Raw genomic sequence first — 14,132 nt, 5'->3', positions numbered from 1 at the left:
TCAAAATGACAGCACCACCTTCCTTTCTTCTATATTTTTTGAAAGAAGACCTTCAGAGATGCTTATGAAGAGATGTTGAGCACATACTGTTTGTTCAGTCCCTAGGTGGTGTCTGACTCTTTGCGACACCACACATAGACTGCAGCACACCAGGCTTCCCTGTCCTTTACTATCTCCCGGAGTTTGCTCAAACTCATGTCCATTGAGGTGATGATGCCATCCAACTATCTCATCCTCTGTCATCCCCTCCTCCTCGTGCCCTCAATCTTTCCCAGCATCAGAGTCTTTTCCAATGAGTCAGCTCTTCACATCAGGTGGCCAAAGGATTGGCGTTTCAGCTTTGGCATCAGTCCTTCCAATGAATATTCAGGGTCAGTTTCCTCTGGATTTATTGGTTTGATCTCTTTGCTGTCCAAGGGACTTGCAAGAGTCTTCTCCAGCACCTAAGTTAGAAAGCATCAATTATTCGATGCTTAGCCTGCCTTATGGTCCAACTCTCACATCCATACATGACTACTGGAAAAACATAACTTTGATTATATGGACCTTTGTCAGCAAAGTGATGTCTCTACATTTTAATATGCTGTCTAGGTTTGTCATAGGTTTTATTCCAAGTTGTATGGTTCTGACATCACCATAATTGTGAATTAGCCTCCATAACTGTGAGAAAGTGCTCTTCTGTTGTAAGCCACCCAGCCTGTAGTAATCACTGGGTAAAGAATCTGCCTGCAATGCTGGAGATGCAAGAGACATGAGTTGGATCCCTGGGTCAGGAAGATTTCCTGGGTAAGGAAATGGCAACCTACTCCAGTATTCTTGTCTGGAGAATCCCATGGACAGAGGAGCCTTGTGGGCTACAGTACATGGAGTAACAAAGAGGTCATTCACAACTGAGCACACCTAATGATGACCCTAGAAAGAGAAGGCAATACTAAAATCCACTGAATTATATACTTGAAGCAAGTGAATTTTGTGGTATGTTTATTGTACCTCAGTATATTGGTTAATAAAATTGAAAATTATCTTAAAAAGGTGAAAGGGAAGGAGGGATCAGGACCAAAGTTTGGAGATGGTAGAGCAGTTCTGCTGCTTCTCAGATGCTCAGGAAGAGGAATCTCACCATGGTTGTGGACAACTTTCTTTAAGATGTGGGCCTCATGGTGCTTCTTTTGCTCCATTCCCAGTCTGCCCACTCCACATTGTGTTATCTCTGCCATATGCCCTCTGATTATAGAGAAACTTCACAGTGTGGGGTCTCCCGTGGGGTCCAGGCTAAAAAACTGGCAGATCTCTGGCATGTTGTGTGTCTCAAACCACTCTAGCTGGCTGCAGGGAGGACACGCCCTGGCATGTGCCAGTCTCAGGAGAAGGCACAGTGTTTCTATGGTCAAGTGCCCAGGGAGAGGTGCTGGAGGGCCCTGAGGTGGGCGACAAAGAACATAGCATGAGCTTGACCTTACAAATGAAGGAGAGCCCTTACTAATCCTGTGATTGGGAAAATTAAGTAAAAAGTAGATAAAAAATATAAATTTGTTTTAGTTCTTTTTCAAATCTTCCTGTTTGTTTTTCATATCTTCTTGTTCCTTTCTCATGTTTTGAAAATATTTTAAACATTTTGTGCATAATTATTTCAAGGCCTGTATCTGGTAATTCTAGCATCTGAAACCCTTGAGGGCCTGATTCTACCATGAAGGTAGATTGTTTTCTCACGTGTTTTACTATTTTTGTTTTGTGAGCTCATGTTAGCAGAGATTCATCTGGGAAAATCCCAATGGGCCTGGATGGAGGGTACCTCCTTCTAGAGTGTGTTTGTGTTTGCTTTTGCTGGATTCCTCAGGCCCATTTCCACATTAATTGTTTAGTAACTAAGTCATGTCCAACTCTGCCACCCCATGGACTGCAGCATGCCAGAATTCCCTGTCTTCCCTATCTCCTGGAGTTTGCACAAACTCACGTCCTTTGAGTCAGTGATGCTATCAACATCTCATCCTCTACTTCCCCCTTCTCATTTTGCCTTCAATCTTCCCACAATTGAAGGCTTTTTCAATGAGTCTTCCAAATAGGTGGCCAAAGTATTGGAGCTTCAGCTTCAGCATCAATCCTTCCAATGAATATTCTGGGTTGAGTTCCTTTAGGGTTGACTGGTTTAATCTCCTTGCTATCCAAGGGACTCTCAGGAGTCTTCTCCAACACACTAGTTCAGTTACTCAGTGTCTGATTCTTTGTGATCCCAAGGACTGCAGCACGCCAGGCCTTCCTGTCCATCACCAACTCCCGAACCTTACTCAAATTCATGTCCATCGAGTAGGTGATGCCATCCAACTATCTCATCCTCTGTCATCCCCTTCTCCTCCTGCCTCCAATCTTTTCCAGCATCAGGATCTTTCCAATGAGTCAGTTCTTCACATCAGGGGGCCAAAGTATTGGAGCTTCAGCTTCAGCATCAGTCCTTCCAATGAATATTCAGAACTGATTTCTGTTAAGATTGACTGGTTTGATCTCCTTGCCGTTCAAAGGATTCTCACGAGTCTTCTCCAACACCACGGTTCAAAAGCATCATTTCCTTTGTGCTCAGCTTTCTTTATGGTCCAACTCTCATATCCATACATAACTACTGGAAAAACCATACCTTTGACTAGATGGACTATGTTGGCAAAGTAATGTCTCTAATTTTTAATATGCTGTCTAGTTTAGTCATAGCTTTTCTTCCAAGGAGCAAGTGTCTTTTAATTTCATGGCTGTAGTCACCATCTGCATTGATTTTGGAGCCCAAGAAAGTGAAGTCTGTCACTGTTTCCATTGTTTCCCTATCTATTTACCATGAAGTGATGGGACCAAATGCCATGATCTTAGTTTTTTGAATGTTGAGTTTTAAGGCAGCTTTTTCACTCTCCTCTTTCACTTTCATCAAGAGGAATTTTGAGATGGAGGGAGGAAATGACAAGTTTCACAAATAAAGTTTCCCATTCTCTCAATACAGTGAGATGAGATTCCCTGCTATAAACTTTGGGAGAAGTTTGGTTTTGAGGTCTCCAGAACTGTGGGTTAGGGATGCCAAGGGGTGACTTCAAGGATTGGTTAGCCAATCAGTTGACTAACAAGGTTTCGGAAATTCCCATAGTTGACAAGGATAGTCGGAAATGTGGTGATTATGGAAGGAGGAGTGTAATTATCAATGGAAGCCCCTTTTCCTGTCTGATAAGCAAGTTACATCATTTTCTTGTGTGTTTTAGGGGACATAAGTTTACTTTCCATAGGGATTGGAAGAGAGTAAGACCCGCACCCCCCGCCCCCCACCCCGCAAAGAGAAAAACACACAGCAATTTCTGCTTGGGGCTCATTGAGTCCAGTTTCATTTTTCTGCCACCCTTCCAACTCTTTTGATTATGATTCTTGCTCAGCAAATACATTTCAAAGAAACATCTCAAATGCAATTGAGCCATGTGTTATGGTGGGGAAACCTTGAACCCTGCTTTGCCGAATAAGTTGTGTCATTTTTGGATTTTCAGTTCCTGCGATGATTACATCCTACCCAAACACCACCCTGGCCACTCAGGGTCAAAAGAAGGAAATGAGCTGCACGGCCCATGGTGAGAAGCCCATCATCGTCCGCTGGGAGAAAGAGGACCGGATCATCAACCCCGAAATGGCCCGTTATCTCGTATCCACCAAGGAGGTGGGGGAGGAGGTGATTTCTACTCTGCAGGTAAGAGCATGGCAAACATGGCAGATGAGCACCTACCTTCACAGGCAGAATAATCCTGTCCTTTCATATAAGTGAGTGCGTGTGGGAGAAAGCCACAAATCATCTTCTGAAACAGTTACAATGGGACTTCCTGGGTATTCCAGTGGCTGAGACTTCGCCTTGCAATGCAGGGGGTGCTGGTTCACTCCCTGGTCGGGGACCTAAGATCCCACATGCTTCACAGCCAAGAAACCAAACAACTTTTTAATAAAAAGAAAAAAACAAAAAACAAATTCAATAAAGGCTTTACAACTGGTCCATGTCAAAAAAAAATCTTAAGAGAAACATTTATGAAACACTATCTCTCTACATTTATATAAAGGGGTTCCAGAGTAGCCTGCAAAAATAGTACTTTACCCTACATGTGGTAGGAAATTATTGCCAACATGGCAGGGAAACAAACTGTAATAATAATAACAGAGAAATGGCATATTTTTAAATTGTTTTTATTGAAGGATAATTGCTTTACAGAATTTTGTTGTTTTCTGTCAAACCTCAACATAAATCAGCCATAGGTATACATATATCCCCTCCTTTTTGAACCTCCCCCCATCTCCCTCCTCATCCCACCCCTCTAGGTTGATACAGAGCCCCCGTTTGAGTTTCCTGAGCCATACAGCAAATTCCCGTTGGCTATCTATTTTACATATGGTAATGTAAGTTTCCATGTTACTCTTTCCACACATCTCACCCTCTCCCCATGTCCATAAGTCTGTTCTCTATGTCTGGAGAAACAGCATCTTTTAATAACAGGTAATTCTGGAGAAATTACATCCTACACCGTGCACTTTTTTTTTTTTTACTTTACAATATTGTAATGGTTTTTGCCATACATTGACATGAATCAGCCATGGGTTTACATGTGTTCCCCATCCTGAACCTCCCTCCCACCTCCCTCCCCATCCCATCCCTCTGGGTCATCCCATTGCACCAGCTGTGAGCACTTGTCTCATGCATCGAACCTGGACTGGCGTTCTGTTTCACATATGATAATATACATGTTTCAATGCTATTCTCTCAGATCGTCCCACCCTCACCTTCTCCCACAGAGTCCATAAGACTGTTCCATGCATCTGTATCTCTTTTTCTGTCTCGCATATAGGGTTATTGTTACCATCTATCAAATTCCATATATATGCATTAGTATACTGTATTGGTGTTTTTCTTTCTGGCTTACTTCACTCTGTATAATGGGCTCCAGTTTCATCCATCTCAATAGAACTGATTCAAATGTAGTCTTTTTAATGGCTGAGTAATACTCCATTGTGTATATGTACCACAGCTTCCTTATCCATTCGTCTGCTAATGGACATCTAGGTTGCTTCCATGTCCTGGCTATTATAAACAGTGTTGCAATGAACATTGGGGTACACATGTCTCTTTCAATTCTGGTTTCCTCGGTATGTATGCCCAGCAGTGGGATTGCTGGGTCATATGGCAGGTCTATTCCCAGTTTTTTAAGGAATCTCCACACTCTTCTCCATAGTGGCTGTACTAGTTTGCATTCGCACCAGCAGTGTAAGAGAGTTCCCTTTTCTCCACACCCTCTCCAGCATTTATTGCTTGTAGACTTTTGGATAGCAGCCATTCTGACTGGAATGAAATGGTACCTCATTGTGGTTTTGATTTGCATTTCTCTAATAATGAGTGATGTTGAGCATCTTTTCATGTGTTTGTTAGCCATCTGTATGTCTTCCTTGGAGAAATGTCTGTTTAGTTCTTTGGCCCATTTTTTGATTGGGTCGTTTATTTTTCTGGAATTGAGCTGCAGGAGTTGCTTGTATATTTTTGAGATTAATTCTTTGTCTGTTGCTTCATTTGCTATTATTTTCTCCCATTCTGAAGGCTGTCTTTTCACCTTGCTTATAGTTTCCTTTGTTGTGCAAAAGCTTTTAAGTTTAGTTAGATCCTATTTGTTTATTTTTGCTTTTATTTCCAATATTCTGGGAGGTGGGTCATAGAGGATCCTGCTGTGATTTATGTCGGAGAGTGTTTTGCCTACGTTTTCCTCTAGGAGTTTTATAGTTTCTGGTCTTACAGTTAGATCTTTAATCCATTTTGAGTTTATTTTTGTGTATGGTGTTAGAAAGTGTTCTAGTTTCATTCTTTTACAAGTGGTTGATCAGCTTTCCCAGCACCACTTGTTAAAGAGATTGTCTTTTCTCTATTGTATATTCTTGCCTCCTTTGTCAAAGATAAGTTGGAGTTTTATAGTTTCTGGTCTTACAGTTAGATCTTTAATCCATTTTGAGTTTATTTTTGTGTATGGTGTTAGAAAGTGTTCTAGTTTCATTCTTTTACAAGTGGTTGATCAGCTTTCCCAGCACCACTTGTTAAAGAGATTGTCTTTTCTCTATTGTATATTCTTGCCTCCTTTGTCAAAGATAAGTTGTCTATAGGTGCATGGATTTATTTCTGGGCTTTCTATTTTGTTCCATTAATCTATATTTCTGTCTTTGTGCAAGCACCATACTGTCTTGATGATTGTGGCTTTGTAGTAGAGCCTGAAGTCAGGCAGGTTGATTCCTCCAGTTCCATTCTTCTTTCTCAAGATTGCTTTGGCTATTTGAGGTTTTTTAAATTTCCATAAAAATTGTGAAGTCATTTGTTCTAGTTCTATGAAAAATACCATTGGTAGCTTGATAGGGATTGCATTGAATCTATAGATTGCTTTGGGTAGTATACTCATTTTCACTATGTTGATTCTTCCAATCCATGAACACGGTATATTTCTCCATCTGTTTGTGTCCTCTTTGATTTCTTTCATCAGTGTTTTATAGTTTTCTATATATAAGTCTTTTGTTTCTTTAGGTAGGTATATTCCTAACTATTTTATCCTTTTTGTTGCAATGGTGAACGGTATTGTTTCCTTAATTTCTCTTTCAGTTTTCTCATTGTTAGTGTATAGGAATGCAAGGGATTTCTGTGTGTTAATTTTATATCCTGCAACTTTACTATATTCATTGATTAGCTCTAGTAGTTTTCTGGTAGAATCTTTAGGGATTTCTATGTAGAGGATCATGTCATCTGCAAACAGTGAGAGTTTTACTTCTTCTTTTCCAATCTGGATTCCTTTTATTTCTTTTTCTGCTCTGATTGCTGTGGCCAAAAATTCCAAAGCTATGTTGAATAGTAGTGATGAAAGTGGGCACCCTTGCCTTGTTCCTGACTTTAGGGGAAATGCTTTCAATTTTTCACCATTGAGGATAATGTTTGCTGTGGGTTTGTCATATATAGCTTTTATTATGTCGAGGTATGTTCCTTCTATTCCTGCTTTTGGAGGGTTTTTATCATAAATGGGTGTTGAATTTTGTCAAAGGCTTTTTCTGCATCTATTGAGATAACCATATGGTTTTTATCTTTCAGTTTGTTTGGTGTATTACATTGATTGATTTGCAGATATTAAAGAATCCTTGCATTCCTGGGATAAAGCCCACTTGGTTATGATGTATGATCTTTTTAATATGTTGTTGGATTCTGTTTGCTAGGATTTTGTTAAGGATTTTTGCATCTGTGTTCATCAGTGATATTGACCTGTAGTTTTCTTTTATTGTGACATCATTGTCTGGTTTTGGAATTAGGGTGATGGTGGCCTCATAGAATGAGTTTGGAAGTTTACTTTCTGCAATTTTCTGGAAGAGTTTAAGTAATATAGGTGTTAGCTCTTCTCTAAATTTTTGGTAGAATTCAGCTGTGAAGCCATCTGGTCCTGGGCTTTTATTTACTGGAAGATTTCTGATTACAGTTTCGATTTCTGTGCTTGTGATGGGTCTGTTAAGCTCTTCTATTTCTTCCTGGTTCAGTTTTGGAAAGTTATACTTTTCTAAGAATTTGTCCATTTCTTCCAAGTTGTCCATTTTACCCAGTTGCCTGTGACTTCTGCTCTGTGATTCATTTCAAGAAAAGTATGATTCTGTAGATTAACAGTCTCCTTTTGGTGGTTAGAAAGGAAGTGATATTCTTTCGTGTCTTTCTCCATCCTTTTCAGGAGAAGGCAATGGCACCCCACTCCAGTACTCTTGCCTGGAAAATCCCATGGACGGAGGAGCCTGGTAGGCTGTAGTCCATGGGGTCGCTAAGAGTCAGACATGACTGAGCGACTTCACTTCACTTTTCCTGTTCATACACTGGAGAAGGAAATGGCAACCCATTCCAGTATTCTTGCCTGGAGAATCCCAGGGATGGCGGAGCCTGGTGGGCTGCTGTCTATGGGGTCGCACAGAGTCGGACACGACTGAAGCGACTTAGCAGCAGCAGTAGCAGCAGCAGTAGTATTTTATGACCCTTTGTATTTCTGTGTAGTCTATTGTGATCTCTCCATTTTCATTTCTAATTTTATAGATTTGATTCTTCTCCCTTTGTTTCTTGATGAGTCTGGCTAATGGTTTTTCAATTTTATTTATCTTCTCAAAAACCAGCTTTTAGCTCTGTTGATTTTTGCTATGTCTCTTTTGTTTCTTTTGCATTTATGTCTGCCCTAATTTTTTTGTTGTTGTTGGTTTTTGTTTTTTTTGTTTGTTTGTTTAATAAGTTTATTTATTTTAGTTGGGGGCTAATTACTTTACAATATTGTAGTGATTTTTGCCATACATTGACATGAATCAGCCATGGGTTTACATGTGTTCCCCATCCTGAACCCCCCCTCCCACCTCCCTCCCCATCCCATCCCTCTGAGTCATCCCATTGCCCCAGCCCTGAGCACTTGTCTCATGCATCGAACCTGGAATGGTGTTCTGTTTCACATATCATAATATGCATGTTTCAATGCTATTGTCCCAGAACGTCCCCCCCTCACCTTCTCCCTCAGAGTCCACAAGACTGTTCTATGCATCTGTGTCTCTTATTCTGTCTCGCATATAGGGTTATCATTACCATCTTTCAAATTCCATATATATGCATTAGTATACTGTATTGGTGTTTTTCTTTCTGGCTTACTTCACTCTGTATAATGGGCTCCAGTTTCATCCATCTCAATAGAACCGATTCAAATGTATTTTTTTTAATGGCTGAGTAATATTCCATTGTGTATATGTACCACAGCTTCCTTATCCATTTGTCTGCTGATGGACATCAATTTCTTTCCTTCTACTGACCCTGGGGTTCTTCATTCCTTCCTTCTCTAGTTGCTTTAGGTGTAGAGTTAGGTTATTTATTTGACCTTTTTCCTGTTTCTTGAGGTAAGCCTGTATTGCTATGAACCTTCCCCTTAACACTGCTTTTATAGTGTCCTATAGGTTTTGGGTTGTTGTGTTTTCATTTTCATTCATTTCTATGCATATTTTGATTTCTTTTTTTAAATTTCTTCTGTGATTTGTTGATTATTCAGAAGCATGTTGTTTAGCCTCCATATGTTGACATTTTTAATAGTTTTTTTTCCCTGTAATTGAGATCTAATATTACTGCATTGTGGTCAGAAAAGATGATTGCAATGATTTCAATTTTTTTGAATTTACCAAGGCTTGATTTATGGCCCAGGATGTGATCTATCCTGGAGAAGGCTCTGTGTGTGAACTTTTTTTAAACTTCCTGAAAAAAAAGTCAGAAGGACTCTGCCACAAAAATATTATCAGGAAAGTATTTTGCTTCTTGGGGGAAAACCCAGAGTAAAAAAGTATTGCAGTCTCTTAGAATTTTTAGCACTGCTGGTACTTAGCTGAGGGATTCTTTTAGTATGGGGGAGAAATGATGCTATAAGACACACATGAGAAAAAAAAAAGCCCTGTGTTTGAAACGTGGATATCAGTTCACTCTCAGGTCCAATCCTGGACTTCTGGGAGACCAAACCTTTTTTGCAGTGTTTATAGATCTGTTTTGTTTAGGCAGGATTGCTCTGGCTGTTTTAAAAATCCACTATGATATTTAACCAAAACTCCTCCCAATGACACTGTTTAAATATTTACAAATATAGTACATGATGGTCTGATGGACACTCTGCAAGTGATGTAGAGAAACTTCATCAGGTTGGGTTCTACTGGCTCGTGAGAAATATTTTGGAAATTGTTTGCTAAGGCTCATCATTGTCTTTTAGAGACAAACATACATATATCAATAATGTAAAGAAAGCATTTAATAAATCATTTCTCTCGACTTAAAAAAAAATCCACTATGAGATTTTTTTTTTTAAGTGGGAATATGTGGAATATATGTCAACCTGAACATGACATCCTACATAAATGTCACATCCAATTTAATGAGCTGGCAGTTGACATGGATCATGTACACTGAATCTCTCCATCTGCACATTTACAATTGTGCTGAAATAATTTGTTCTCAGCTTTGTGTGTCCCTGTGTGTGAATGTGTTTATGTGTGTGCTTGGGGCTGGGAAGAGAGTGAGAGTGAAGAGATTTTTATAACCAAGAGCCCTTTGAGTTGTTTTCTCTCTGCATTCTTCTGGTTAAGATGGATTTCTCTCTACTTTACACATAGATTTTGCCAACGGTAAGAGAAGATTCTGGCTTCTTCTCCTGTCACGCTATCAATTCTTATGGGGAGGACCGTGGAATAATTCAGCTCACGGTGCAAGGTAGGATGGACAGAACCTAGGGGGAGAAACTCGGCCATGTCAGGACAGTAAGTGTGTGCCCAGGCTCGGGTGTCCGGGTGGCCTCAGCTTGACACGTCACACTTCCAAGTCCTCAGAAGATGTTGAATTTGAATAAAGTTGGTGCTAAAGCTTCATTTTGCAGATCTCACGATTACACCAAGGTGCAGCCCCAAAACAGAGGGAACAAAGTCCATAAAGGAACTGGGTCAGCTGACTGGGTGGCCCAGGCAGTGTGCCTTTATTGTTCAAGTTTAGGAATTCTTACTAGATGTTCTGCCCCTGGAGGAGGAAATAGCAACTCACTCCAGTATTCTTGCCTGGGAAATCCAATGGACGGAGGAGCCCGACGGGCTACAGTCCATGGGGCCGCAAAGAGTCGGACACGACTGAGTGGCTAAACAACAACTAGATGATCTGAATGAAAGTTTAATATTTGGGGCCAAAATAGTTTCTGAGTTAATAGATCCCAAGCCAGACCAGAAGAGTGACATGTAAATCCTCAGGTTTGGTCCAGCTTTATAAGTGCTATGAAAATTGGCAAATTTGGAAAAATTAAATTGTTTCATCCTAAAATGTGATTAGGAAAAAAATACTTCCAGGTTAAGAAAGAAAAAAATTCTGCTGTGTTGAATGCTGACAAAGCTTTTGTGAGTCACTCGGCATTTTCACTATCATCTTATGGCTGAACAATGTTCAAACTAACCCAGGTTTTCTGTTGACCACACAGAGCCCCCAGATCCTCCTGAAATTGAGATCAAAGATGTGAAGGCACGCACCATCACCCTCAGGTGGACCATGGGCTTTGATGGTAACAGCCCCATCACAGGCTATGACATTGAATGCAAAAATAAATCAGGTAAGTCCTTCATTTCCTCCAGCTGTATTTCCACTTCCAAAAGCTCTTTTATTGCTTACCTTTTAATGTAAGCACAACCTGGACTCCGGGAAACTCAGAGGGAGCTCTTTTTGCCAGTCTATCTCTTTCCTTGCGTGAAGGACACCCACCCCCATTTCCTTTGGTGGGAGTGATTTTGTGTCGAGATCTCTTTGTTGGGTCAGCCCTGCCCCTTTTCTCCTTGAACAAGCAAGACCTCAATCCTGCTCCCTCCCCATGGGTCACTTTGGCACTATCACTACCAAAGGATGCACAGGCTGCTGCCAACCCAACCTGGCCACTGGCATTATTTTTCACACCTTCCCATCTTCCCTCTGGTTCCCTCATGTCCACATCCCTGGCTGTGTTCTGTGTCCATGGGCTGAGCTGAGCCATGGTGGTTTGTGCAGAGGGCCACATGTTGGTGAGACAGCAATGACCCTGCAGGGACCTCCTGGATATGCAGGGACAAGTTAGTGGCAAATGCAGCCAAGCACTCCTGTGCTTCCTCTGGGCAAGTGGCCAGCTTACCAGGAGCCCAGAAATAAAACAGACCAGCTGTGGGGACCACATCAGGCACGCTGGATGATCATCTTAAAGTGACAATGACAGGACCACTTTGAACATTAGGACCCATCAGGCTGAGGGCAGGGTACCACCACTGTGGCTCCAGGTCTGGACTTTGACACAAAAGACATGAGGAACTAGAGCAGCATTAGCTCGTGAGGGTTTGATAGTCTCACAGTCCAGGAAAATGGCCTTTTTTCTCACTTTCTGGGCACCGTGCGTCACTTCACAGCACACTTTCATGACACATTTATCTTGCGAGCTGAAGCTGGAGCAAAAAACTAACCTGGTGGCATGTGGAAAGGCAGGTCAGATGGGCAGAAATGTTTCCATAGGAGCAGGCAATGGGCAGGGTAGGGGAAAGTGCGAGACTGGATGAGGAAGTGAGTCCAGAAAAAGGCTAAGGGTGGGGGTTAAGGAAAGGAATTACTGAGGATGAAAACAGCTTGCATCAAACCAAGAATAGAGGTCTTAGCAATAGTGCTTGAGGATGGCTAGAAGTCCTGGGTTAGAGATGCATAAGAAAAGATGTCAGAAGAAGTATGGTGACCAGCTTGGGTCCCCTGAGCCACAACCAGAGAACAGGAAGTGAGATGATGCTTCCATGGACCCTGAGGAAACCTCCTGAGAGGAGCATGGTGGCTGTGGTCACACTGTCCCCTGGAAACATGACAGATCCCACTCAGAAGATAGAGGTGGAGGGCGGCCAGTGTGCAAGCTGAGGGCAGTGCTGACTCCAGCAGGGTTCTTTCAGAAATCGGGACCAACGGGCTTGCCCAGGGCCAAGGGCAGAGAGGAGGCCCCGCCTTCATTCTAAAGAAATAAGGGCAGGATGGAACCAAAGATTGAGAAGTTCTGAGATCTGAGTCTTGAAGTCTCTTAGGTAAGGCAGGCATGTTCTTGTAGAGAACAACCTGGAAACCGAGGGCAAGAATGAAAACTCGACAGGAACACAGACACACACAGAGGGGATGCTCTGCAGAGTGTGCAGAGAGAGGGACAGACACCCCCCCCCAGCCTTGCAGGTCAGCACTAATAGAAGGACTGCAGGTCTGGGAGCTAGCGCCCACAAAGCCAGTCAGGGGAGCAGCTACATGCCTCCCTGTCTTCAGGGGATCGGTCATTTCCAGGTGTTCATGATGATCCAGTGGTTCCTCAAGGGGATTTTGGTTCAGCGTGTCTCTGGCCATGTCTCTTACCAGCTGTAACCACCCCTGCCACCATCCTTCTCTGTGAAATGGGCAACCACAGCATTGCCTATGACAAGGGTCCCTCAAAGGCTGCCCTCCCATCCCTGGACCACACAGTTACTATGGTTACTCCCACCTGCTGCTTAGACCCCACTCCTCATTTGACCTCCACGGGGATGCATCCCAGGTCCACATTCAAGCCCATGCCTCCCTCTTATGCACTCCTGCAGTCTCTCTCCTTTCCTTGCCTGGCAGATGTGTGAACTCATATTTAACTGTGTGTCTGTGTGTCTTTTTTAATTTATCAATATTTTCTTTTATTGCATCTGGGTTTTGACTCAAGTTAGAAAAATCGTTCTCTGCACTCTGGTCTTAAAATAAATCAGCCTGTTTTCTTCTATCATTTTGTGTTTCTTTCCTTCCCTTTTCTAAATTGAGATCTCCAATCCATTTGGAGTCTACTCTTGTGTACACTGGGAGAGATGGAACTGATTTTATCTTTTCCAAAAATGGGTCTTCTGTTGCCCCAACATCATTTATTAAAAAACTAAAATAAATAAATTTATTTTAAAAAAATCCACATTTGTCCAGTGATTTCAGATGCTGCCTTTATCACATGCTAAGTTTTCATATGTTGTTGTTCAGTCACACAGTTGTGTCCAACTCTTTGTGACCCATGGACTGCAGCATGCCAGTCTACCCTGTCTTTCACTATCTTCTCAGAGTTAGTTCAAACTCAAGTCCATTGAGTTGGTGATGTCATCCAACAATCTCATCCTCTGCTGCCCCCCTTCCATATGTAGTTGAGTCTATTTGTGGACTTTTCTATTCCATTGGTTTACCTATATACTGTTTTAATCATAGAGGCTTTATGTCTTAATATTTGGTAAGGCTAGTCTACCCTAGCAAATTTTCCCTTCCAGTGTTTTCTTAGCTTTCCATATATAATTTCAGGATCAACTCATTTAGCTCCATAAACAAATGTTTTTGTTATTGTTAGTGGTATCCCATTAAGTTTATCAATTAGAGCTTATGGAATTTTTATGATGTTGCTGTGGATTGAATTCCCACCCCTAAACTCTTTGATCAAATAATCTGCCTTGCATGGTTTGAAAACAATTGACACTCCTTAGTTTTCCATTTACCAAAATAATAAAATATCCCAAGTTCCTTTGCATGTCCCTCCTTGGACCATCACCTAGCCCTTCAG

At 41.6% G+C, this 14,132-nt stretch overlaps 1 protein-coding gene across 1 annotated transcript in view; it reads left to right on the top strand.

Annotated features, from left to right (window-relative positions):
- The window catches only part of DSCAM (DS cell adhesion molecule), a 568,075-nt gene that overhangs the window by 396,670 nt on the left and 157,273 nt on the right, over window positions 1-14,132 (top strand). Inside the window, exons 12-14 of the mRNA XM_081574158.1 lie at window positions 3,510-3,706; window positions 10,174-10,270; window positions 11,019-11,147. Coding sequence (XP_081430284.1) covers window positions 3,510-3,706; window positions 10,174-10,270; window positions 11,019-11,147 — 423 coding nt within the window. The remainder of the gene's footprint in view (window positions 1-3,509; window positions 3,707-10,173; window positions 10,271-11,018; window positions 11,148-14,132) is intronic.

This window comes from Giraffa tippelskirchi, chromosome 2, assembly GCF_054371585.1.
Source record: "Giraffa tippelskirchi isolate mGirTip1 chromosome 2, T2T-mGirTip1v1.2.pri, whole genome shotgun sequence".
Classification (NCBI taxonomy): Eukaryota; Metazoa; Chordata; class Mammalia; order Artiodactyla; family Giraffidae; genus Giraffa; species Giraffa tippelskirchi.
The sequence above is the reverse complement of the archived record's forward strand: the minus strand, read 5'-3'. Positions and strand labels throughout refer to the sequence as shown.